This window comes from Prionailurus viverrinus, unplaced genomic scaffold (genome assembly GCF_022837055.1).
Source record: "Prionailurus viverrinus isolate Anna unplaced genomic scaffold, UM_Priviv_1.0 scaffold_39, whole genome shotgun sequence".
Lineage (NCBI taxonomy): Eukaryota > Metazoa > Chordata > Mammalia > Carnivora > Felidae > Prionailurus > Prionailurus viverrinus.
The window spans coordinates 2,079,928-2,105,207 of NW_025927607.1; the positions used below are offsets into that span (position 1 = coordinate 2,079,928).

The 25,280-nt window shown below is 55.4% G+C and overlaps 1 protein-coding gene across 1 annotated transcript in view; it reads left to right on the forward strand.

Annotated features, from left to right (window-relative positions):
* RAMP1 (receptor activity modifying protein 1) overlaps positions 1-17,604 on the forward strand; it is a 47,470-nt gene extending 29,866 nt beyond the window's left edge. The window contains exons 3-4 of the mRNA XM_047846624.1: positions 16,877-17,128; positions 17,240-17,604. Of these exons, the coding sequence (XP_047702580.1) occupies positions 16,877-17,128; positions 17,240-17,249 (262 nt within the window). The 3' untranslated portion in view covers positions 17,250-17,604. The remainder of the gene's footprint in view (positions 1-16,876; positions 17,129-17,239) is intronic.
* Positions 17,605-25,280: the final 7,676 nt, after the last annotated feature.

Sequence of the window (25,280 nt, forward strand, 5' to 3'; positions counted from 1 at the left end):
AGCCGAAGTCGGACACTTAACCGACAGAGACACCCAGGCGCCCCGGCTCACTTCTTTTTTAACGTTTATTTATTTATTTTGAGAGAGAGGGAGAGAGCTGGGGGAGGTGCAGGGAGAGAGAAGGAGAGAGAATCCCAAGCAGGCTCCACAGTGTCGGCACGGAGCCCGATGCAGGGCTCGAACTCACAGACGGTGAGATCACGACCTGAACTGAAATCAAGAGTCAGACACTTAACTGACTGAGCCACCCAGGGGCCCCGAGAAAGCCCACTTTTTTTCTGTCCATTATTATAGGTCTTTAGAAAACAGACTATGTCTTGCATTGAAATGTCTTTTAAAAATGTTTTGGCTTTCACTTTTATCATTTGCTTTCCCTTTTTACCTTTTCAGAAAAATATTTGCTTCTTTCGCGAGGTAGAATTTAGATGCTGACGACATCATTTTTTCTCACACCCCCCCTTTTTTTTTTTAACATAATAAAGGCATTTAAGACCATGTTGTTTCTCCCTCGGGACCTTCTTCACCACTTTCTGCAGGTTTTGAGATGTCTGTTTTCTCGTTGTATTTTCTTACCACACAGTTATTGCCTTTCTTGACTTTCTCCTTCAGACAGTTTTTTCTTTAGGCAGGTGTATTTTAATCCTCAAATGTTGCATTTCCATTTGGTTCTTAAGCTCTTCTTCTCTTGATAGAGTGATAGCACACAGAGTGAATAGTTTCTACTTTGTGTTTTTGTTGAGATTTTCTTTCAGATCTCTCACACTAAGACCTTCTGTAAACACACCACCAAAACTTGAAAATGAAAACGTTCTGTTCTTTCTATTTCATCCCCCCCGGAGCAGTGATTAACGCGGCACTGTTGTGCTATGCAGCTTCTTTACAGGTTTCTGAACTTTAAAAAAAATTTAATGTTTGTTTTTGAGAGACAGACAGAGCGTGAGTGGGGGAGGGGCAAAGAGAGAGAGGGAGACACAGAATCCGAAGCAGGCTCCAGGCTCCGAGCTGTCAGCACAGATCCCGACAGGGGGCTCGAGCTCGTGAACCTTGAGATCACCACCTGAGCTGAAGTCAGACACTCAACCAACTGAGCCACCCAGGTGTCCCTCTGAACTTTTTTTTATGTTTACTTATTTATTTGGGGGCGGGGGGGGGTGGAAGGGGCAGAGAGAGAGGGAGAGAGAGAATCCCAAGCAGGCTCCATGCTGACAGTGCAGAGCGCATCTCGGGGCTTGAACTCACGAGCCGCGAGATCATGACCTGAGCGGAGCTCAAGAGTGGGATGCTTAACCGACTGAGCCACCCAGGCGCCCCTGAGCTTCTTGCATATGATAATGCAGTAGTGGATTCTTCAATCCTAATCGTGTCGGCATTGTTTCCATTTCGCTTTTCTGGAAGGCTTTTATGCATGTCTTTTGCTCTGCTCTCATAGCATTTAGACTCCACGTCATCCTGCTGCTGGCATCGACCGTGAAACACCGTTACAGCTCTAGGCACGTGTGATAGTTTTTGCTCTACGTTATCCTTTGCCTCGAGTTAGCACAGAAGCACTGGTCTGTCAGCTCCTCGAACTTTGTCGTTCTGTGTGACTTACGTCTCTTGCCAACAGCTTACTGCTGGATGTTACATTTTATGTAACATAGAGTTATATATGTTATGTAAACTCTATAGAGTTTCATATAACAGAGCGACGAGCCTTGTACCAGAGAAAACAACATCGTATCTGTCCTTTGTGTTCGATCTTCAGGCACGCCGTTTTTTGTCTTGACTTTTTACATTTCCACCCTGATTTCTCTTTCCTTCGTATGGTTAGAACATAATGTCTTTTCTTTTCTCTTTCAAGTGAGGTTGACGACTGGAAAACTCTTTTTCACTCAACCAGCCATGAAATGAAACGCACATCCTCTGATTCCGTGTCACTTTTCTTACCGTGTCAGACCACGTGCTTTGGCCTCCCCTTGGTGAAGGGACCAGAATCCCTGGGTTTTGGGCCTCCTCAAATTTCGCTTTGTGTCTGTCTGTCTCTCTCTTCTTTGATTTGAACTAATGTTCTAAAACCTGGTTTTTCGGGGCACCTGGGTGGCTCAGTTGGTTAGGCGCCTGACTTCTGCTCAGGTCATGATCTCGCGGTTCATGAGTTCGAGCCCAGCATCAGGCTGTCTGCTGTCAGTGCAGAGCCCATTGGATCCTCTGTCCCCAGCTGTCTTCACCTCCCCTGCTTATGCCCTCTCTCTCCCCCTCTCTCTCTCTCCCTCTCTCTCTCTCTCTCCCCCTCCCTCTCTCTCTCCCTTAAAAATAAACATTTAAAAAAATAATAAAATAAAACCTGCTTTTTCCTTCCTATCCTCTATTTTGCTTTTATTTTTTACACTGCGTTGTTCTGACTTTTGTCAGTAATAACGCTGGTCTGAGAGGTCTTGGTTACTCACATCTGCAAATAGCCTGTTAATTCAAACACGTCTTACTATTTTTAACCCCTCGTTCCCTTTCGCTTGTGTCTTTTAAATTCAGGTGACTATGTGAAGCAAATCCTAGAAATAAAGCCTTATGAGTAATCCATTTCCGGGAGTGAAACATTTCTACAGAGCTTTCTTTCTACATGAGTGACAGCTTGGCGGGGGGATAGATCTGTGATGAGCAGCCTTGTTTTCTGAAGCTCACGTAGCTTTTGTTCCGTCGTCTCTGGGTTTTTATTATGTGGTCAGAGAAGGCAGAGGGATTTTTACTGATTTGTTAAGTGCGGCCTCTTCCTTCCAGAGTGCCTGCTTGCAGGTGGCTGGACCCAGGGACCGGGAGGGGGCAGGGAGGGCGTGGGGCGGGCAGGATGTGGACCCACGGCCCCTGGAGTTAGGGACTGCCCTCGGGGAGGCTCTGGGAAGCTTTCCAGACATACCCTCAGACCCTGGGCAGCCAAGACCCCCAGGGGCACAGGCTGACGGGCAGTTTCTTTGGGTGCAGGCCAGGGGAATGTCAAAGACCCCCTCCAGAAAGCCAGGTGGGGTGCAGGTCCTGTGACATTTACTTCTCTATGTCCCCGTCCTCCTGGGGTTCTGGGGCTGCTCCACGGTCCGAGCATGTCTCCCAGGGTGATTTTGAATCACAGAGAAGCACCTGTGTGGACGGCCCTGCCCTGCCCCCTACAGTGGGTGTGGCCCTGAGCTGCGACCTCCGACCTCCGTAGGATGGGGGCAGCAGGGGTGCGGATGGCGGAGCCTCCTAGACGAGGCAGCAAGTGGGTAGGGCGTGTGGGTGGGGGTGAGCCGGCTGCAGGGGCCCCTGTGGGGAGGGCAGAGCAGGGTCCCTGGGGAGTCCAGTGGCATCAGGGGGACAGAGTCTCTTGGGCAGGACAGGCAGAGAGCAGCGGGACCGGGGTGGGCTGCACAGAAGAGCCCTTCCCTCCAGTGGCCCGCGTGACTTCACAGGGATAATGGCCCCAGGGTGTTCGTGTCCAGATATAGCACCCCGGCTGTCCGCCTAATCCTGGGACTCGGACACGCACACACCCACCTCCCAGCAAGGGTGCGAGCGGCAGCCTCACCTTCCTAGACCTGGTGTCTGCACGGGAGTCCCCGGTCTCACCAGGGGCCACAGCTCAGTGACCAGCCACAGCTCCCTAGTTCTCAGACGCCTGTCGGATCTTACAACTACAGCTATCTCTCTGAGCTGCTGGCCCCAGGAGCACGGTTCCTGCCCCAGCCTGTTCTCCGAGGAGGCCTGTGCCCTCGCCCGCCCCGTGAGCCCTGTCCGTGGGGAGCCTGCCCTGGCACCCCCCGGGGCACTGTGTCTGGTGCCAGAGCCGTCTGCACGCAGAGCCAGGAATGGATTTAGAAACCTCTGCCTGCTCCTGGCTTGAGCAGAGGCACCGGGAGCTGCCGGGCACGGAGCCACAGAACAGGAGCAGAGGAGGGAGGCTGAGGAGGCAGGCCCCGGGTGGGGACGGGGTGGCCAGGACGCCTCCTCCCCAAAAGGGGCTTCTGGGTGCGAGCAGGGGAGACAGCTCCCTACGTGGAGGAGCCAGGCAGACGTGGGTCAGACCCCTGGGCCACCTCCCTCACTGCCACCTCGGGTCACCCACGCGGGTCACCTCGGCGGCGCCTGTCTTTAAGGAGAGGATAGGAATGCCGGCTTCTAAAGCTGCTTCTTGGAGCACCACGCCCATGGGATGTATGTCCTAGTCCCTCCTGTCCCGTGCGGAGCAGAGAGCCCAGCCATCAGCAGTCCCGTGTGGAGTGTTGCCCTCGGCTCTGGGGGACGTGTGGGCGTCCACCCACACCTAAGAGGGTCCCCGTTCTGCATGCCCACGGCTCCCTGGATGGCTCCCGTGTGGCCTCCTGAGTTGCACAGTGCCCATCGCCCAAGGAGACGAGACTGTCCCCGGGGCCCAGCAGCACGTGCTCCCGGCAGGAGCCCACGGCCCCTTGTGCACAGGCTGACCAGCCCAGCCACAGCAGGACGGCTGGAGAGGAAGCGCCCACCCCCCGTGCATCTCTGCAGCCCTGGGTCCCCAGCGCCCCTTCTCCCAACACGGTACCTGCAGCCCCCACGGGCCCACTCCTAGAGCCGCGGGCGCTTCTCTGCAGGCCGGTAAGTAGCTAGTGCTCAGTGTGCAGACCCAGCAGAGGGAATGTTGGAGCCATACTGCGGCCTGACTGGTGCCAAGCTCAGGAAACGGGGGCTCGGTCTAGAGCTGCCTGGTGTGGGGCGAAGCTCTGTCTGCCGACACTGGTGTCCCCTCAACCGACAGCAGTCGCCTTAACTGGTGACGTCCCCCCTCCGTGGGTCCAGGGGAGCGGGGGCCCTCGTGTGCGTTGCCTCCCTGGTCTCCAGCTCAGCCCTGGGGCCGTCTTCCCAGATGCAGATGGCACCGCTCAGGGACACCGCGTCTCCTGCCTGAGGACTCACCGCGGGCTGGCGGGTGGCATCCTTCACGGGGCACCTGGCGGGGGTGGAGCCTGAAGGGAGCCGAGCCCCACACCCGCCTGGAGGAAGGGGTGCCCCTCCCCATTCCACACATGGCCCCACGTGGCCCACACACGTTGCTTCCAGGTGGCCTCAACCAGCCTGGATACAAAGCTGCGGAATCTTCTCAGGGAGTCTCCCGCTGCTCCCCCAAAGTGAGCCTCTGGGTTCCAGGTCCAAGGGTGGGCTGTGGGGCTGGCACGGGGACACAGGGCTCTGCACATATGGACCATGGCCTGTGCTCATGAGACCTTGTGTTTGGGGACCTTGGGCCCAGCTGTAGACCCCGTGTCCAGGCAGGCATCCCCAGAGGTCCCCAGGGCTCCTCTGTCCCACTCAGGACCGCCCAGGGTGGCCCAGGCGGGAAGGGGCAGTGCCCTCCTCTCCCTCCTGGCCCAGATTTGAGGAACCGGGGCTCCGGGTGGGGCCCGGTAAGGGCTGCAGAGTTGCAGGCACATCAGCCTTGGGCACTGAGCCCTGCTGTACGCCCACACGGGGGGCAGGGTTCCACAGGGAACCGAGAGGAGCTGCCCTGCCCTCCTGAGGTCACAGGCCAGCGGGGACACACAGAGCGGGCAGCTGCAAGAGGCTAAAGAGGGAGGGGGCGTCACGGGGCCCAGAGGACTCAGCCGGGGCAGGGACCCCAAAAGTGCCAGGCCCGAGTCCTGGGTTTGAGGAAATACAAATCCATAGGCAGGTTGCCAGGGACCCCAGACAGAGGGGGTTTCCAGACGGCAGCCGTGGGCCTCCCCTGCCAGGCTGCTGTAGAAGCAGAGCCGAAAGAAGCCCGCTCCTCTCTAGAAGGGGAGCCATGAAATGCTCTCCCTCCAGGGGGGTCGTGGAGCAGGTCATTCCTAAGGGGGACTGGAGAAGCAGACAGAAACAAGGTGTGAGAGGGGACAGGTCCAGGCTCCCAAGGCTGAGGGTGCAGGACGCAGTTGGGGCGGGGGGGGGGGGGGTGACTTCCAGAGGAAACGCCCTCAGGGCCTTGTCTGCGCAGCAGCTTCCCAGGCCAACGCCCGAGAACTGATGTGAAATGCCCCCAGAAGCCTGTCTTTCGCTTCCCCATTGTGGGGTGTCTCGGGGGAGGGGAGAGCCAGGCTTCAGGCCAGGAGAAGAGAAGCCCAGAGCCCAGCGGGGTGGGAAGGCGGAGCGGTGACCAGAGGAAGCCACAGAGGGCTGTCCTGTGTCTTGTTTTCCACAGCCCAAGAGTGGTGGGGTCCTTCCAGGCCCCCCCCCACCCCGAGCCCCGTCTGCTGACGCACGCCCTGGATGGACCACGGGTATTTCTGGAAAACTGTTGCCTCGTAGCCAGCAGAGAAAACCCTGGCCGGTTTCCATGTGTCCCCCTCTTCCCTGGAACCCTCCCGAGGCTCTTTGTTCTCTGCTCAGTCCTGTTCTTTCTTTCCTGAGAAAATGGCATCTGTCCACCTGGCTCAGCCAGTGCCCGCTGGTCAGGGGGGTTCGGTTTAGCCAGGGAGCTGGCATCAGAGATGTGACGTGGGATTTCCCTCCACCGTTCAGCGGGCTTTCCTGGGCAGCCTGTCGAGGCGTTTGCGTGCTGTGTGGACCGGAGCATTGCTGCAAACGTCACAGCGTGGGCACGCGGCGTGCAGTGAGTCTCGGGCAGTGATGGCACTGCCGGTCCCCTGTGCCCCCTAGGGTAATGCATTTGCCAACATGGGCGGGGTCCCTGTTCTACTAAGGAGTTACACTGTCGTAGGAGCCTCGGAAAAATTCATCTCAAGGTGCGCATTTGCGTGCAACAGTAACCACTAACGTCAAAGCCTTCTGTGTCCGAGCACCCTGGCGGGTCAGCCCTGGGCCAGCAGGGAGGCACGACTTCTAGCGCTTAGCCTCGTTGGTCTGGCCTGGTTCGCTCGGATCTGTCTGAGCTAACTGGCCGAGGGAGGGCTCGATGGTCTAGCATCCACCTTCCCGCCTCCGGCTGCAAACCCCAGGCGTGCGGAGTGAGTTCCAGGGGCTCCGTTGACTCAGCAACCCCCCACCACCCCCACCCCCAGCCCAGCACACGTTCCCAGGCCGGTGCCTGTGAAATGTTTTAAATCGGTGACCAAGACGTCCTTCTGCGTCCCCGCAGCGGCAAGAAAAACAAAAGATGCCCCGTCCTATGCTTCCTCCAGGCCAGAAGGCCAGCCTCCCAGCTGGCTCGTATGTGGGTCTGCGAGAAAAGTACAGCACGAGGACTTGCTTAGCCACCGCCAAGGCCGCTGGCCCCTCCTGTCCGTGGTCGGAGGCCCCTTGTAGAGACGAGCTGGCCTGGCATCCTCACTCCACGCCTGGCGCAGCCTCGGGCAGGCCGGGTCACCGCGTGGCTTTCTGTCACCAGAGGAAGTGGCCCCAGCCCCTCCCTGCTTCGGAAGGGCTCCACATGACTTCGAAGTCTTGGGTGGCGGAAACCACAAGGGAGAAGACAGGCCTGACCAGTTAAGAATGAAGGAAGGGATTCCTGCCTGTGATGAAAACGCCCCTAGGGTTCCAATCATACGATGCGCGCCCTCGGTTTGGGGAGGTTTTTATCACCTTGAGAAAAGAACCTGTTTGTCAAGGTTTACAAGGTGGTTTCTTTTCCATCAGAAACGAATGTTGAGTCTTATCAAATGCCTTCTCAGCTTGTAATGGAACGGTCGCGTGTCCCTTTCCTTGGACACGTTGAAGTGTGATTTTATGCTAAGTTTGAAGCATTCCCGAAATGAACGTGGCCTTAAGGTGCTCTGTAGGACTGGCTTGAATCTGCAAACATCCTCCGTCGTACTTTTGTGTCATTGATAAGCGAACGTAGAGGACATCTGTGGCTCCAGGGCGCGTGGGCAGGCCGTCGTAAGAGGACTGGGATCAGGATTTGCTAACGCTGTAAAAGAACAGGGGAACTCGGCGTGCGCCTCTGTGATCGCGAGAATTTGAAAGAATTACCTGAGTCCAGCACCTTTTGTGGAAGTAATTCCCTGAAAACATTTTTCATTCTTCTCAGATTTTTTATCTTTTAAGTCCCTGCTTGGTCATTTGCAGTTTCCCAAGAAGCATGCCAACTCAAGGATTTCCCAAACTGTAACATACATTGTTTTGTATGTTACTCTCCTACACTTTGGGTAATCTCCTTCCGGTGGTTTTGTATGTTGATGTTTTCTCTCTTTTTTTTTTTTCAGACTATATTATCCAGAGATATGTCTGGTTTCATTGTTTTCTAAAGAATCAGCTATTGAACTTACGTATTCGTTTTACTTCTTTTTTTTATTTTTCTTTTATTTATTTTTTTCAACGTTTATTTATTTTTTTGGGGGGGGGGGGACAGAGAGAGACAGAGCATGAACGGGGGAGGGGCAGAGAGAGAGGGAGACACAGAATCGGAAACAGGCTCCAGGCTCCGAGCCGTCAGCCCAGAGCCCGACGCGGGGCTCGAACTCACGGACCGCGAGATCGTGACCTGGCTGAAGTCGGACGCTTAACCGACTGCGCCACCCAGGAGCCCCTGAGTTTTACTTCTTAAAATATCACCAAATATTACTTTTTAACAATTATGAGTGCATTTGAATTATTTGCCCTTTGGAAAGTTTTATTTTGTTGTTCTTTTAAAAAATGTCTTGGGGCGCCTGGGTGGCTCAGTCGGTTCAGCGTCCCACTTCGGCTCAGGTCACGATGTCACGGTTTGTGGGTTCGAGCTCCGCGTCAGGCTCTGTGCTGACAGCTCGGAGCCTGGAGCCTGCTTCCGATTCTGTGTCTCCCTCTGTCTCTCCCTCTCCCCTGTTTGTGCTCTCTCTCCCTTTCTCTCAAAAATAAATAAATGTTAAAAATAATAATAATAATAAAATGAAATTTAAAAATGCCTTCATTTGGAGACTTCACGTATTTTCATATCATTTTGTGTAGTAATAAGATAGTTTACAACAGTGGATTTTTCTCATAATTCATTTTGCCTCCATCCCCTTAATTTTTACATGTAGCACGCCATTGTTTTCTTAATAGTCTCTGATCAAATTAAGTTCTTGTTTGACTTCAATGTTATATGCATGCCCTTTCATTTCTAGAGACTTTGGGGTTTTTTTTAATTTATCCTTTTCTTACTAATTTCTAGTTTTTAATATTGTAGTCAAAGAATACTGACCTAGAGTTTCCACTTTGGGAATTTGTTGTTTTTCTTTGCTGCCTAAATAGAGTCCGTGGACTTGAAAAGCTTATTGACCGTAGACTAGAAACTTCACATGCAGTCCCTGAGTCAGGCTTCTTCACTTGGTACTGGTTTTAATTTGCTTAGCCCCGAAAGGGGTGTTAAGGTCCCTAGCGTAGGGGTGCCTGGGTGGCTCAGTCGATTGAGCAACTGACTTCAGCTCAGGTCATGATCTCATGGCCTGTGAGTTTGAGCCCCACGTTGGGCTCTGTGCTGACAGCCTGGAGCCTGGAGCCCGCTTTGGATTCTGTGTCTCCTTCTCTCTCTGCCCCTCCCCCACTCGTGCTCTGTCTCTCTGTCTCTCTCTCAAAAACTAGGGGCGCCTGGGTGGCTCAGTTGGTTAAGCATCCGACTTCAGCTCAGGTCATGATGCAACAGTTCGTGAGTTCGAGCCCCGTGTCGGGCTCTGTGCTGACAGCTCGGAGCCCGGACCCTGCTTTGGATTCTGTGTCTCCCTCTCTCTCTCCCTGCCCCTCCCATGCTCGTGCTCCGTCTCTGTCTCAGAAATAAATAAACATTAAAAAAATATTTAAAAAAAAAAGTCCCCAACGTGAAGGCGTGGCTGACTCCGGCTTGTGCCGCCAGCACCTGTAAGTGATCTGTACACCGCGGGGCTCTCATACCGCTGTCTCCGTGTGAATGGGCTGTGCCGTGGGCACCCCTCCTGCTGGCCTCCTGTCCCAGACCCTCTCTTCCTTCAGCTTTGGCTCCCCTTTGCCCCTGAGGTGACTCTGTCAACAGGGTAAGTGGGATTTGGTCTTCTTCTTATACTGTCCCCCTCCCCCCATGGTGCTTGCAGGCTAGTTGTTGAGACCAAGAGCGAGTGAATCATCATGTGAATTAAAGTACAAGGACAAAGTAAGACATCTATGAAGGAAACCCCACTTTACCAGGAAGCCGAATGAGGCTGAAGCATCAAAAAAAGGCCTTTTTGAGGAAGTGACATTCGAAGGAGGAGCAGAGTTGGCCTGGTGAAGATGGGGTTAAGAGCCTTCCGCGGAGAAGGAGCGGCATGTGCAAAGATCCTGAGGCAGAAGCACCAGCCAGTGTAGCTGGCCTGTGGCCGGTGAGAAGGAGAGGACATGGCCGGGGGTGAGGGCTACGTGAAGGCTTTTGAATTCAGCACGAGGAAGGTGCAAAGTTGCGGATAGTGGGCTGGACGTCAGGAGGAGGGCAGGGGTGAGACAGCCAATCATGGACTGAGCGCAGGGGTGCAGAGGAGAGGAGAAGAGGGAGGGATTGGATGGCCGCCCCTGACCAAGCTGGGTGGAGTAGCAGAGAAGGGGTGCAGAGAGGCCAAGGCCTCTGGCCCGAATTGTGAAGGAAGGTGGACGCTATTATCAGCAAGGTGGGTCACAATAACCCACCGAGACAAGTCACTGCTGCCTACTCCTGGACACAGTGACAGGGCCACAGGAGGGCAGGGACACCCCTGGAGGAGGTGGGGAGAAGTCCATGACAAGTCAGGGGCTGGACAAGGGCTCCCAGGGGCTGGAGCTGGGGGCACGGGCAACCTGGAAGCCAGGTGTGGTGACAGCTGGATGTGGATGGGACCCGGCTTCCGATGGGGGTGGGAGGGTCACAGCAAGGGGTCTGCGGAGTGTGGACGCCCCTCCCTCTGACCAGGGAGGTGGGGAGGACCGGGGAGCCTCTCCGGGCGGGCGGGCGAGGTCGCTCCAGGCGATGGAGGGGAAGCCTCAGGAGCCCGGATGGGGGGTCCTGGGGGATGTGACCGCACGGGAGGAGCTGACAGGCGGGAGAAGCGTCCCCAGGGGAAGAGACCACAGAGAGGAGGTCCCCAGGAGGGGCGCCATCTAGTGGCCTCGCCCTTCCTGCAGGGGGGCTGCTGGAACTGGAGGGGCCTGGAGGTGGCTGGTGGGGCGGGGTTAGGCACCCAGGGCTGCGAGCCTGAAGGGGGAGGTGCAGAGAACGGGGAGGCTTTTAGAAGCCGGTTCTTTCCTGGCAGTCCCGTTGTGGGCTGTTTTCCATAATTAGAAATTCGCCATGAACATCTTCTTACACTACTTTTGTCTACATTTTATGTTATTAATTTCAGATAATTCCCAGAAAAGAAATACTGGGCCAAAGGGCATCCACACTTGTGAGGTTATTGGCGCATATTGCTGAATCGCTTTTCGGGAAAATGTTTACCAGTTTGTCTTCTGTTAGCAATGACACAAGGACCTGCGTCATCTCACGGTACCTTCCCCAGCGCCAAGCGTTATTTTTAAATTTGGACATTCACTTCTTTGTTTTTCTTTCTTTCTTTTTTTTTTTATTTTTTTTTAATGTTTATTTATTTTTGAGGGAGAGAGAGCGTGAGCAGGGGAGGAGCAGAGAGAGAGGGAGAGACAGAATCCGAAGCAGGCTCCAGGCTCTGAGACGCGGGCTTGAATTCACAGACCACGAGATCATGACCCGAGCCGAATTGGATGCTAAACCGACTAAGGCACCCAGGCGCCCCTCTTTGTTTTTCTTAAGAGCGGGGTTAAACTTTTTTCTGGGCTGTGTATTAGTCATTTGTGTTTCCAGAAGGGCTGTTTAGCCAAATGCGTCATGGTTACGGCTCTGGGTCTCACACCCACCTGCCCGCCTCGCCAGCTATCCGAGAGCCTCCCCGCCGTGTCATCAAGCATTTTGACAGGCCTGTTGGGCCAGCGCGGGGCAGTCACATTCACCCCCAGCTGCTGCTCCCCACGGCAGGGGCATGGGGCTGCGGGAACCCACGGTGGGGGGGGAGGGGCGCGTGGTCCCGGGTGGATGGGTGAAGCTATTGATGCGGATAAAGTGAACCTAAGTCCAAAAGTGGTTCCTCCTCGGATTTTGGAGGCTTAGACTCAGGTGGCCTGGTCTGCTTTTGTTCAGGTTTGTAGAACGAGAAGTGACTACTTTGTAAGCCACACACCAGTTGTTCAGAAGGAAGGGATGAGGTAACATCCACTTATTGAGCACCTGCTGTATGTGGGGCCCTTGACCTCATTTCACTTGATCTGCCCGGTAACCCTGCCAAGTGGTGTCTTCATTTGCATATAAGGAGGCCAGGGCTCGCCCGGATAGGGGGAAGGCGATCCCAGGATTACTCGGGATAGGCGGCGGGGCTGGGATTTGAATCCAGGTCCTGGGGCGCCAGGGCCCCAGCTCAGATACTCCACATCAGGACCAGTCAGGGCTACCTGGGGGACACCAGCGACCACAGTGTCCCCAGAGCAGACACCTTGCCTGGGGCAGGAGTGGGCATCAGCCTTCTTGCCAGCGAGGAAACAATCATAAGTCTTGGTGCCGGGAGCCTTGACTTGGGACCCAGACATATTGGAAACTCCCACCATCGTGTTCAGGAACATTCCAAGCAAAGTTTGCTTAAAGGCCCAGAATAGAAAGTCCTTGCCACACACACACACACACACACACACACACACACACACACACACACAGGATAACTGTTTGGTTATGTGAGGACTGAAAATAGAGGGTTAAGGCGAGAATATTTTTCATGATTATTTTGGGCCCTTCAGTCAGTACTGTGTTCTTCTGAAGAGAAGAATGTCTACACTCTGAGGGGAGTTCTCTTATCACCCCCTTGCTGACAGGGCTCCAAATATTTATTGAAAGTTTCAGCTGTCACTTCTGTATAAATAAACAGGATGTGGACGGCTGACTGCATGTTGGAGATATTTTTAGACGGCGGTGGCTTTGCAAACTGGAAGATAACATTTCAAGGAGAAAGTGCCTGATCCCAGAATAGCCCACCCCGGGCGCTCAGCCTCCGCATGGCCTCTGCGTGGGGTCTGTAGGGTCTCATCTCCTGGGTCAGGGGCTCCTCCCTCTCCTGGCTGGCCGGCCCAGGGGTGGCAATACCTCTTCCTGGGGGTGTCCCCGCTCCACCCCCAGGCACAGAGGAGGGGGGGCAACGTTTAGGACGGCGTGTCTGTCCTGCCGAACCCCAGAAACTACTGGGGGGCTTGGTGGGTCTGAGGCAGGGGAGAAGACAGGTCGTCCAAACCAGTGCTTGTGACGCGTGTCCCCGTAGCTGATCGACACCCAGCTCAGAAGGCTGGACTTTGGGCTTTCACAACACCTGCCACATTCAGCACTTACCGTGGGCCGGGCACCTGATACGTGCTGATTCATTTCTTCTCACCGTGAGACCCAGCCTGTCATGACTTCCTGTGGCTCTCTCCACTTCTGTTTTGACTTGAAACACGAGTCCTTGTTCTCTTGGGAAGACCGCACACCCCGTCGGGCACGGGTCCCACACACGCCAACTGCTGCCGCCTCGGCCCGCTCTGTCCCTCCTGGGGCCCCACCCTCCCAGCCCCCCCACGCGGACCGAGGAGGGCCCGCGGTCCCAGTGCACTCGGGGCAGTGATTCAGCGATTTGGAGACCACATAACAGGCGCTGTGGTGGAGGGGCGCTTGGCTGCTGGACACACCCCAGCCTTTCCCAGCGTCGATTGGATTTCTAGCTCAAAAGTCAGAAAGTTCAGAAAAGGATCTTTAAACATCTTCATTTTGACGGTATCCGTTTACTTCATCTGTTATACTCCTCTGAATGAAAAACTAACATTTCTGGGGTGCCTGGGGGGCTCCGTCAGTTGAGCGTCCGACTTCGGCTCAGGTCATGATCTCGCGGTCCGTGAGTTCGAGCCCCGCATCAGGCTCTGTGCTGACAGCTCGGAGCCTGGAGCCTGCTTTGGATTCTGTGGCTTCCTCTCTCTGCCCCTTCCCTGCTCATTCTCTCCCTCTCTCTCTCTATCTCAAGTATAAATAAACATTAAAAAATTAAAAAAAAAAACCTAACATTTCTTAAAGCACAGGCCTTCTGGCAATGAATTCTCTCTCAGCTTCTTTTTGTTTCTGAGAAAGTCTTTATTGGCAACTTCATGTGTGAAAGCTACTTTTGCTGGGTACGGGACTCTGGACAGACGGGGCTGTGTTCCCCACCGTTAGCCACCCCATTGTCCCTGGCCTGCACAGTCTCTTGTAAAATGTCTTCTGAGACCCTGCCATTGCTTCGTTCTAAGTGTCTTTTTTCTCTGACAGACTCTAGGATTTTTTTTTCTTGGAAGTTTGTTTCTCTATCTTTGGTTTTCAGATGCTTGTTTGACCAATGGGTCTGTGTGGTTCTTTATTTGCTGTTTTGTTTTTTGCCCTGTTTGAGGTTCTCTGACCTTCTTGGATTTGCAGACCGTTATCTCCCTATTCTGGGAAACTTTTCAGCCATTATCTCTTCAAATACTTTTTCTGCCCCATTCCTTCTCCTCCTCCTGGAGACTCAGATTACAAGTTGGACTTGATATAACGTTGATAGTGTTTTTAACTCGCCACAGGGATGCTCTGTTTTTTCTTTCTGTGTTTCGGTTTGGGGAATTCCTACTGACCTGCCTTCACGCTCACTCACTCATTCCTCAGATGCCGGACCTGCTGATGAGCCCATCAAGGGAATTCTCTCTGATACCAGGTCCATTTTATTTCTAGAATTTCTCTCTAGCTTTCTTACAGCTTCACATCTCTGCTACAAGGCTCTGTGGGTGTAGATTATCTGATTTCTCACCTAGACCCCTTGTCGTGATCATCTCCTCGAAGTCCCTGCATAATAGTTTCAACATCTAGGTCATCAATGAGTCTGATTCTGTTCATTGTTTTGTCTCTCGGCAACGCGTTGCTTGGGTTTTGTTGCTCCTGAGTGAAAAGTTCGTAACTTCGTATCTGAATACGGAACATTCGTGGAGAGAACATCAGAGACGGAGGCGACTAGTGTTCATCTCTGGCAGTGGGTCACCCTCTCCCGCCAGGCTGTTGGTGTGGGGTTGGAGTCCATCCTGTCAGGAACTGAGCTGGGTCTGGGTTTTGTGGCCGCCGTGGTCACTTTCAGAGCAGGCTGGTGAATCTTCCTCGGGGCAGTGTCCCACCCTGCACGCCTGAGCCGGTCTCTCTCCACCTTGTCCAGGTAGCAGACAGTTGCTGCTTGCGGTTCTATGCTGGGGACAGAGCCTCAGCTCAGACAGGCCACATGCCTTCGGGCCACTCCCTGTGGTGGCCCAACTCTGCTCTGGGTCCGTGGGATCTTGGCTGGGAGATTCCTGCCCCTCTGTTTGGTATCATGCAGGATCCCAGGCCTGCTCTCCCGAGGGGGAAGAGTCTTTCCCCTTCCTCTGTCAGCCCTAGTGCGTCTCTCCTGTGCCCTGGCACCGACAGGCTGTGCCATCCCTCCCTCGGCCGCTGAGGGCGTAGCTCCCCAGGTGGGGAGGCTCTGGGAAAGTGGGAAGGGCTGTGGTCTGTTCGTCGCCATCAGCCACTCTTCCTGCAGGGGTCACACGCTGTCGATTCTTACATGAGAAGTATTCGAGAAACGTGCAGTGTTTGTGCCTGGCCCCAAGGGACAGCCAGTCCCCTGCCTGCCACTAATCTTTCTCACGAGCACCCGCTGGAGCCTCGTGGGAAAAAGTGGGGAGTCACAAAACCACCGGGGTGTCTGGGGCCCCAGGAATTCCAGACTGACCTTCTAGGCTTAGTTGGTCTTTGCAGTCTGTCAGTAGTGGGTTTCTTCTCATGTCTGTTGTTCCCGTGCTCTGCCCCAGGCGGGACGGTCCTTGAAACAAGTTACTTCGTTGGTTTGTGGTCTCTACTCTCTGATGGACTCCAGAAAACATAGGGTTTTGTGGTTTCTTTGGCTTTTGTTGTTGTTGTTGTTGTTTTGGGATTTTTTGTCTGTTTGTTTTACAACTTTCTACCTGCTAAGTAGAAGCAGAAGGGACTCATCTTCTGGAAACCACATCTTAATATCCCCCAATTTCAATCTTCATTTATTAAAAAGTAATTTACTTGGGGTGCCTGGGTGGCTCAGCTGGTTAAGCATCCGACTCTTGGTTTCAGCTCAGGTCATGATCTCACAGTTTGTGGGATTCAGCCCCACGTCGAGCTCTATGCTAACAGTGCAGAGCCTGCTTGGGATGCTCTCTCTTTCTCTCTCTGTCAAAAAAAGTAATAGATAAAAATTTTTAAACGGTTAAAATAGCAAAAAAAAAAAAACCCACAACACAACAAAAAACAAACAACAACAACAACAAAAAACCCAAACAAGCAAACATGATTTCTATTTTACCACAATAAAAAAAGGACCAAACAGCCGACTCACGCCTGCCACGTCCCAAGTACCCTTCTAGGCACTGGGACTGCAGAGGTGAACAAAACAGACCAGATCCCTGTCCTCGGCATTTCCACCCAATGAATAAAATTAAGATGTGGCTCTGCACCATGAAAGGTGATGAATGCTCCGGGAGGCTCCAGCGGGAGGGGGGAAGGGGGGTGCTGGGAGACCAGGCCCGGTGGGGAGCCCCGCCTTCCAGGCTGGGTGGCCTGCCTGGGGGAGGGGACAGCGAGGTGCTGGAGAGGCTGCGGATTGGTGCCCTGACGGCTTCTTGAGCCAGGCCGCCGTCGGAACGCGCCTGACTGGCCCCCCTCGTAGGCTGCCCCGGCAGGTGCGTCCCGGTCCCTGGAATCCCAGAAGCGAGGAGGGACGTCCCCGAGCCCCATCCCGCCTTCCAGGGCATGGGCGCCTGCAGGACCTCCGGGAGCCCCCACAGGACCTTCCAGGGCCTTCCTCTGCTGGAGCCGGCCGGGCGAGGACCCCCGGGGCTGATCGGCGCCGGGGGGGATGGGGCGAAGAGCCCCGGCCGGGTCCTGCCTCGGGCCTCTGCCCGCGCGGGGGCTAATGAGCCGCTTTTGCACCCGCAGGAGCTACAAAGTGCTCACTGACTGCACCAGGCACGTGGCGGACCAGCTGGGCTGCTTCTGGCCGAATGCGGCCGTGGACAAGTTCTTTGTGGCCGTCCACCGACACTACTTCAGGAACTGCCCCGTCTCCGGCCGGGCTGTGCGGGACCCGCCCCGAAGCATCCTCTGCCCCTTCATCGCGGTGCCCATCCTGGTGACCCTGCTTGTGACGGCGCTGGTGGTCTGGAGGAGCAAGCGCCCAGAGGGCGTCGTGTAGGCCTGCAGTCGCGGCGGCGGGGGGGGGGGGGGGGGGGGGGCGACAGGCGAGAGCTTCGGGCGCCCTGACGGCAGAGTAGGCCCCAGATCCCTTGTTTTGTCCCCCAGGAAGAGCTAACAGGATTTCGGAATGGCCGTGGCGCAGGCGTTAACCTGAAAGCCCCCTGGCTGGAGTTCGAAGCGACCCAGGTGGGGACCCCAGATGCTAGGAGGGAGGGGGAGCCTAATTGTCATGATTTCCGGGGAGGGTTCCGACCTCTGTCTCCTGACGTTCCATCCTCCCGCCGAACTGGGGATAAGTGGCTTGTGATTCAAAGGATGTCCTCAAGGGGGCGCCCGGGTGCTCAGTCCGACTTCAGGTCATGATCTAACGGTTCCTGAGTTCGAGCCCCGCGTCGGGCTCTGTGCTGACAGCTCGGAGCCTGGAGCCTGCTTCGGATTCTGTGTCTCCCGCTCTCTGACCCTGCCCCACTCCTGCTCTGGCTCTCTCTTGTCTCTCAAAAATAAATATTTTAAAAAATGAAAAAGGACGTCCTCGAATTTGGGGAGCGTCGTTATTTCAGGGTATGGACCACTGAGAGTAGAAAGGTGGGAGGAACACTAACCCCTTCGGATTCCCCTTCTTCGGTCACAGGGACCTTTGTGGGGATGATGGCGCCGAGGCGCTGTGTGCCCTGAAGATGCTCCCGTGGGCCTCTGAGGCCCCCGCCCCACCCCCACCCCCACCCCAACCGCTGGCTCAGAAGACGGCCGTTCGCAGACAGGAGGAGGCCGGGTGTGTTCAGTTTTTGCTGAGGCCCCTCCTCAGAGATGCCCCCTCAGGCCCAGGTACCCACTTGCATTCTGCGCCCCGGGGCTCTACCGGCCATTACACCCCAGTGCGCCCCTCCAGGCGGCTGCTGCTTTTCCGTTCACAGTTGCTTACAGCCACCTTCCCGAAGGTTCTGAATGCCCGCAGGGAGCTTCCACAGTGTTCCTCCCTGATGTCTTCTGAGTTCAGACCTCTGAGTTCAGACTGATGGGATGTCACGCCCATCACCTCCAGACTCTGCCTCCCCCTCTGCCCTGCTGGCCAGCCTGCCCTTACGCAGGGGCCCAACGCCATTACCTTCTGGAATATTCAGCATTAGCGTACCACAAGCACACGGGGTCACCCACCACCCCACTCAGCTGAGCAGACCCGACCCTCGACAGCCCCCTCGGGTAACTCAGACCCCCCCCAGCCTCTTCCTGGGCACCTGCTGGCCCTGCAAAGGTGCTCCCATCATGGGCAGGCCCCCGGCCTGCAGAGGCGTCACAGACGGGTTCCCTGCTGGGGCTTCTCTCGCTTCTGCGCTGAACCACAGGCGCCCTGGCTACGGCGTGGTCGTGCCTTACAGGAAAGAAGCCCAGGCGGTCCTAACGGCAGGGCGATCGCCTCAAGAACCAACAGGGACCTCGGGGTCCACACCCCAGGGCCTCGGGGAGGGGCTGGTCAGGCTGCAGTGTTCGCTCCTCGCGTCCTCCGCCTTCACGGGTCAGAGACTTGGGGCCATGCGAGCTGGAAGGAAACGGGCAATTGTCTCTATGCATCCCTGGGTTCTCCCCGAGGACGCTGTGGCACGAGTGGTTACGGTTCAGGACCCAGGAAAGGAAGCAGGTGCGGGAAGAGCTTGGGGCCGAGGGCCCAGGCCCCCGTGGGTCTCGGCTACGGGCGCCGTCTCAGGAGCGGAAGGTGGCCAGGAGTGGGAGTTGTGGGCTGGAGTCTGTCTTCATAAACATCGTCCCCTGAGAGCAAAGGTGACACGGGCCGCGGGGAAGAGGGCAGCCCCCAGCCTGACCTCGCTGGTCTTTCCTCACATATTGGTTATACGTGCACCTGCCGAAGGTGCCGGCTTGGCTGGCCCACGGGGCCTGCTCCCTCCAGTGCTGCTTCCGGGGTCATTTTCAATGAAGCCCTCTCGTCCGAGGTCATACCCCTGGCGGCAGGGACCCGGGCCCCCAGCTCCCAGGCAGCCCCATCACCCTCAAGCCCCTACGGGTGGTCGGGGCCCCATGGAGCCCCAGGGCTCCACCGGGGCTGAGTGAAGAATCCTTCCAGAATCAGCTTTAGGGCTGTGGCATCTTCAAGACAAGGCCCTCCCTTGTTCCCAAGCGCTTGGCCAGCCTAAGGCGTGCGTGGGGTATGGTGTGTGGCGTGGGCGGGTGTGGCTGTGCTGTGTGCGTGGGCTCACAAACATGGCTACTCTCAGACAGGAGTCACTCCAGTCTTGCGTCGCATCGCTGAAGAGTCGCACCTGGTGCTGTTGCACGCGGCCCGGTGTCGCGGTGGTGGGGGGTCGGGGGGTTGCATTTTCGTGGAGATGCTGCCTTGCGCCTTCTCCAGGCGGGTGCTCGCTTGTGCTCTACCAGTGGCCACAGGTTAGTAAGACTTTTCAGTTTGGATGGAGAAAAGTAACCTTTCATGGGACAGCAGGCCACTGGTTCACGTCTTAACGTGAGGCCCCTCGTGACCGTTGTCACATTCAAAGGAAGCAGACTGAGGGGCGCCCGGGTGGCTCAGTCGGTTAAGCGTCCAGCTCTTGATCTCGGCTCAGGTCCTGATCTCACGGTTTGTGAGTTCGAGGCCCACATCGGGCTCTGTGCTGCTGGTGTGGAGCCTGCTTGGGATTCTGTCTCTCCTCTCTGCCCCTCCCCTGCTGGTGCTCTCTCTCTCTCTCTCTCTCTCTCTCTCTCTCTCTCTCTCAAAGTAAGTAAATATTTTTTCTAATAAAAAACTTTAAAAAGGAAACAGACTAGAGAGAGTTGGTCTCTGAAAATCAGAGGATGGTGTTTTGTGGGAGACTGTTTTCAGAGCGCTTCAATCTAACAGGTCGACTCTGAAAGATTTCACCAAGTGTGCTCAAGTTCAGAATGTGGGATGTTCTGGAAAAACGACGGTGCGCCTATTTTAAAACTTCGAAAAGCGTGTTTCCTGTCATCATAGCTGTGAAGAGACAATTACCCTGAAACTCGACAGAAAAGGCCGAGCTCGGCCTCAAGGAGCGAACCACCTTCCTCCCTGTCCCCCCGACGCCCCACCGCTCCGTGCCTCAATGTCCTCATCCATGAAATGGGGATGATGGCAACATCTCCCGCCAGGGGTACTGGGGTAACTCAGGGAGGCGTCTTAGTCCAGGTTTTCCGAGTTGCCAGGACGGGAGTTCGGGTGCAGGCGGTCGTGGTGTCGCCAGGGAGGGAAGCCTGGTAAGGAAGGTCAAGGTGGTGCAAGGCCGTGGGGGTCCCTGTGCCAGCGTGGCTGACAGGAGTCCTATCACACCTTGCGCTAAGGCCGCGCTGGGTCTCAGAGCAGTAGGTGGGGCCTGGCAGTTGCTATTATGAAAACACTCTGCAGACAGTGCAACGCTGAACAGTGTTACTACTTTAAAATTACCCCACTTGGGGCGCCTGCGGGGCTCCGTCGGTTAAACGGCTGACTTCAGCTCAGGTCACGATCTCCCGGTTCATGGGTTCGAGCCCCTCATCAGGCTCCATGCTATCAGTGCAGAGCCTGCTTGGGATTCTCTCTCTTCCCCTTCCCTCACTCACTCTGTCTCTGTCTCAAATAAAATTTTTTTAAAAAATGAAATAAAATTAAATGACCCCAGCTAATGGAAGAGAACAGAACGGCAGTTTTTAAGTATTTGGGGAGGGGGGTTATGAAACGTGTATTAAAGTGCACAAAAATTGCATTTGGATTTAGAGACAAATTTTTTTTTCTAGTTTTTTGTTGTTGTTGTTTTATTGTTGCGAGAATGTTTAACGTAAGGTCTACCCTCTTAGCACATTTTTAAGAATACGATTCCGTACCGTGGGCTGTAGGCAGCAGGGTTCTGGAGCAGATCAGCTGCCTCACTGAGACCTTATGCCCATGGATTAGCGACCTCCCTCCCCCACACCCCGCTACCCAGAGCCTGGCAACCACCATTCCACCCTCTGCTTCTATGAATGTAACTATTCTAGAGAGCTCGTATAGGCGGATGCCCGCGGTATTTGTCTTTCTGTGACTGGCTTGTTTCATTTAGCATACTGTCTTCAGGGTTCATGCATGCTGCCTCATGGTGCAGAATGTCCTCCTTTTTTAAGAAGCAAATAATGGGGGCGCCTGGGTGGCTCAGTCGGTTAAGCGTCTGACTTCAGCTCAGGTCGTGATCTCGCAGTTTGTGAGTTTGAGCCCCACGCCAGGCTCTGGGCTGACAGCTCAGAGCCTGGATCCTGCTTCAGATTCTGTGTTTCCCTCTCTCTTTGGCCCTTCCCCTCTTGAGCTCTGTCTCTCTCTCTCTCTCTCAAAAATAAACAAACATTAAAAAAAATTCTTTTTTTAAATAAGGCGAATAATGTTCCGTCGTATGTGTATATCACACGTTATCTTTACATCCGCTGATGGATGTTTCTGTTGTTTGCGTATCTTCGCCATTGCGGATAATTTTTAAATGTTTAGGTTTGACTTTGGAGTGTGTGTTTGTAAGTACATTTGAGTATGTAGGTGCACCTGATCTGGAAGTTTCCTTCGGGCGAAATAGGTCTGCAGTGAAGGAACCGGAGAGCGTATTCAGGCGTCCAGCTTCGTGGCCGGGTCACCACGGTCAGCAGGGGAGGCCGGGCTCGGCTGGGACGGAGGCACAGCTCTACCCGGCCGGGGCACTTTCCGTCCGCCCAGTCTGTGTTCATGGCCAAGTGTTCGCACATCACAAGGCGGAGGCCAAAAAACCAAATGCCAGCAGCTGGGTGCTAACTTTGACTGACTAAAGGCAGAATTTTTCTATTGTTAGTATGATTGAAACTTTGTTATAACTAAATAAAACAAAAGACTTTCCTATTCGTTTCTTGGGGCAGAAGAACAGATTGCCACTAACCAGACGGCTTAAACCACAGAATTTATTCTCTCGGTGTTCTGACATGGAGGGGCTGGCAGGCCCGCGCTCTGTCTGAGGGCTCTGGGGGAGGTTCCTTCCTGCCCCTTCCAGCCTCTGCTCTTCCTGGGTGGTCCTTGGCCTTAGCTTGTGGCTGTACATGCCATCAGCGGCCTTTTCGCTGCGCGTCTCTGTTTTTCCTTACAAGGAGGCCGGTCATGTTAGATGGTGCCCACTTGAACCCAGTATGACCTGGTTTTAATTGAACTAATATCTGCAAAGAGCAGGAACTGGGGGGGGGGGGGGGGGACACCGTTCAGTCCAGTACACTCAGCAAACTCAGGAGCTGGGTGGCCCCTCGGTTCTCCCCTTTGCACAGGCCACCGCGGGGACAACTTTGGGAACTGTTCATAACCTGCCACGAAAGCTGTTTCCAGACCCCAGCCAGTCAGGTGAGAGGACCGGGCCAGCTGTCCCAGGAGCTCCTGAGAACACGCGTTGTTCCCAAAGCCAGGGTGCGGGCCGTTGTTCCCACAGGGGAGCCCCCCCCCCCCCCCCGCCGCCACCGCAGCCCTGTCCTGCCGCCCCCACCCACCCTGGTCCCCCGAGGCCAGGCTCTCAGCCTGTCCTGTCCCACATCCGGGCTGTGAGCGCCCCTCCAAGGGTTACCGATGAGGCAGTTGACATTTAAAGGAAAAGGAGTGTCTGAAATGCCTTGGGAGCTGTTCCTGGAACCGTCCAAAGAGGGGGGGTCGGGGGGGCGTCTGAGCAGGCGCCCTTGCAGAAGGTCGCCTGCCAAGGTCACGTCGATTGACGCCAGATGCTCCAGGGCTGGTTGGCTGAGGAGCAGTGGGGCTCCTGGGCTCCCCCCTCGCCCCACCTCCCACCCCCGTCTGCAGAAGTCCACGGTGGGGGGAGGCTGCAGACCCCCCCACCGAGGGCCCTGCTCAGGCCCAGGGATGCCAGCCACAGGCCAGGGCCCGCGCTCTCCCTCTGCCGGCCTGTGCTCCGCCCTTTGTCAGCTCCTTCCCAGGACCACCTGGAAGGTACAAAGGGGCAGGGGTAGACTGCAATCCAGTCACCAGTGACCGTCCTCCCTGTGTTGTCATCAGAGTGCCCAGCCCAGCAGGAGGGCCCGGGGGACCGGGAGGCCGGTCGGAGCGGCCACCCTTCTTCGCCCTTCTCCCACAGCCCAGGGCGGGGAAGCGCACAGGGAGAGCCTGCGCACGGCCACACGGCCGGAGAGGGGTCCAGTCAGATCCCAGCCAGCCTGCGCCTGCTCTCGGTGCATCCGGTGGCCTTCCTGTACCATGTGGCGTCCCAGCAATCGTGCTATGGCAGCTGGGTCCCGACTGCAGCGTTGTTACTGTTTCCGCGAGTCGTGTCATACGACCTTCCCCTGTTTGATAGGGGCCTGGGGAATGCGTTGACACGCTCACCCCACACGCTCACTTCTCACCCACACTCACATGCACACTTGCACACATACACGTGCACGTTCACACGCTCGCCCCATACTCCCCCCCACGCTCACTCACGCGCAATCGCACACTCACCCACACACCACCCACGCTCACCCATATTTTCACACTCACTCCCACCCACCCCGCTCCCACTAAGCTGGCTGGGGAAGGTGACAACAGCTTTACTTCGAGAAGTAAGATGGACTCATTTTTTTTGGGTCCTGAGCCGGAGAAGCGGTCCCTTCTCCAGAGCTTTGTCGTGGAGATCCTTTAGAAGAAAAAATTGGTTGGAAGTCAAACTCAAAAAAAAAAAAAAAATCACAAAAAACAAAACAAAAAATAAAGGGAGAGGACTCAGAAATGGACTTGGCCGAGTACAGATTGTGCCCCAGAGCTGCTAGCCCCGCAGGGTAAGAGTGCTCCCGGGACAGGGCTTCCCACAAGCCGCGAGGCAGCTCTGAGGTGCGACAGCGTCCGAACAGGCCAGCGTCCATGGACAGGACAGGACGGGGCGCCGGGAGGTGTCGGGGGGAGGGGGGGCTGGGAGGCCCGGGTCTGGGACGGGGTCCCTGCAGGCCGCACAGCAGCGCTGGAGGAGAGCCCAGCCGCCTGGAGACCCAATTCCCTCCGCTTCTTCCAAAGACAAAACCATACGATCGTCACGGAAGACCAGCCAGAAACACGTGCTGCAAGTCTTAAAATGTTTATTCCCAGCAATTTCCCTCCTAGGAACTTATCCCGAGGACGTAATCAGAGATGCACAAAAGGACTTCACCCGGCGTTATTTATACGCGCAAACGAGTGAAAACGTCCTCAGCGCCCACGTCAGAGGGCTGCGCCATGAAATTAAATCCAGATGATGGGAGAAGGCCTTCCTAAAATTAAATACTTGGGGAATTTTTCTCACGGTATAGAGTTCGTTGGAAAAGGCAGGTTACAAAATAGGAAAGCAATTGTCTCAATTTGGGGTGTAGCGTGTGCGTGTGCAGGGGTGTGGTGGGAGGTGTGTGTGAGCCCGTGGGGGTGCGGGATGGGTGCGTATGAGGGTGTGTGTGCATGCGTATGTGGGGGAGTGTGTGTGTGTGTGAGTGGGGGGTGAGCGTGGGATGTGGGGTCGAGTGGGTGTGAGTGTGAAGGTATGGGGTGTGTGTGTGTAGGTGAGTATGTGAGTGTGATTATGTATGAATAAGTGTGGAGGTGAGTGTGTGAGTGTGTGTGATTATGTGAGAATGAATATGAGCGAGTGTGGGGGTGTGGGGGGGGTGTAACCCTAAGCAGCTTCCTCGTCTCTGATCATTTCACCAACTTGGAAAAGATGGCCTCGGGTGGATCGTCGACAGGTGTTGCAGCTGTCTGGGGAGCAGGGGGGAGCCTGCACGTTGGGGGGGGGGGGAACAGGGGGGGAGCAGACCGTTGGGGAAACCAGGCAGCGGTCTGGGGGCTCTCTGAGAGAGGGAGCGCGAAGAGGCTTTAGGATGCTTTTCCTTCTTTCGAAAATACAGCCCTTTGGTTCCACGTAGAACAAATTCAGGAAAGACCTACAGTGCTTTTCAAGGCTATTTTGGGAGGTGAACTTGAACCTGGCTTTGGTTTCCTCTTCACGGGACCACGCTGAGATGGGCTCACCGTCCTTAGTCGGAGCACGTAAATCTAGTCAGAACCCCAGATCGAGGGCAGCGTGAGCAGGTAGCCCTATGGCCCTCCCTGTCACCCCTCCTGTCTACCCGTCCCCCACTCCAGCCACCTTCCCTGAGCTGGGGACAGCCATCCCCTGCTCCCTGGCTCAGTGGAGTCCCTTCCCCAACACACACACTC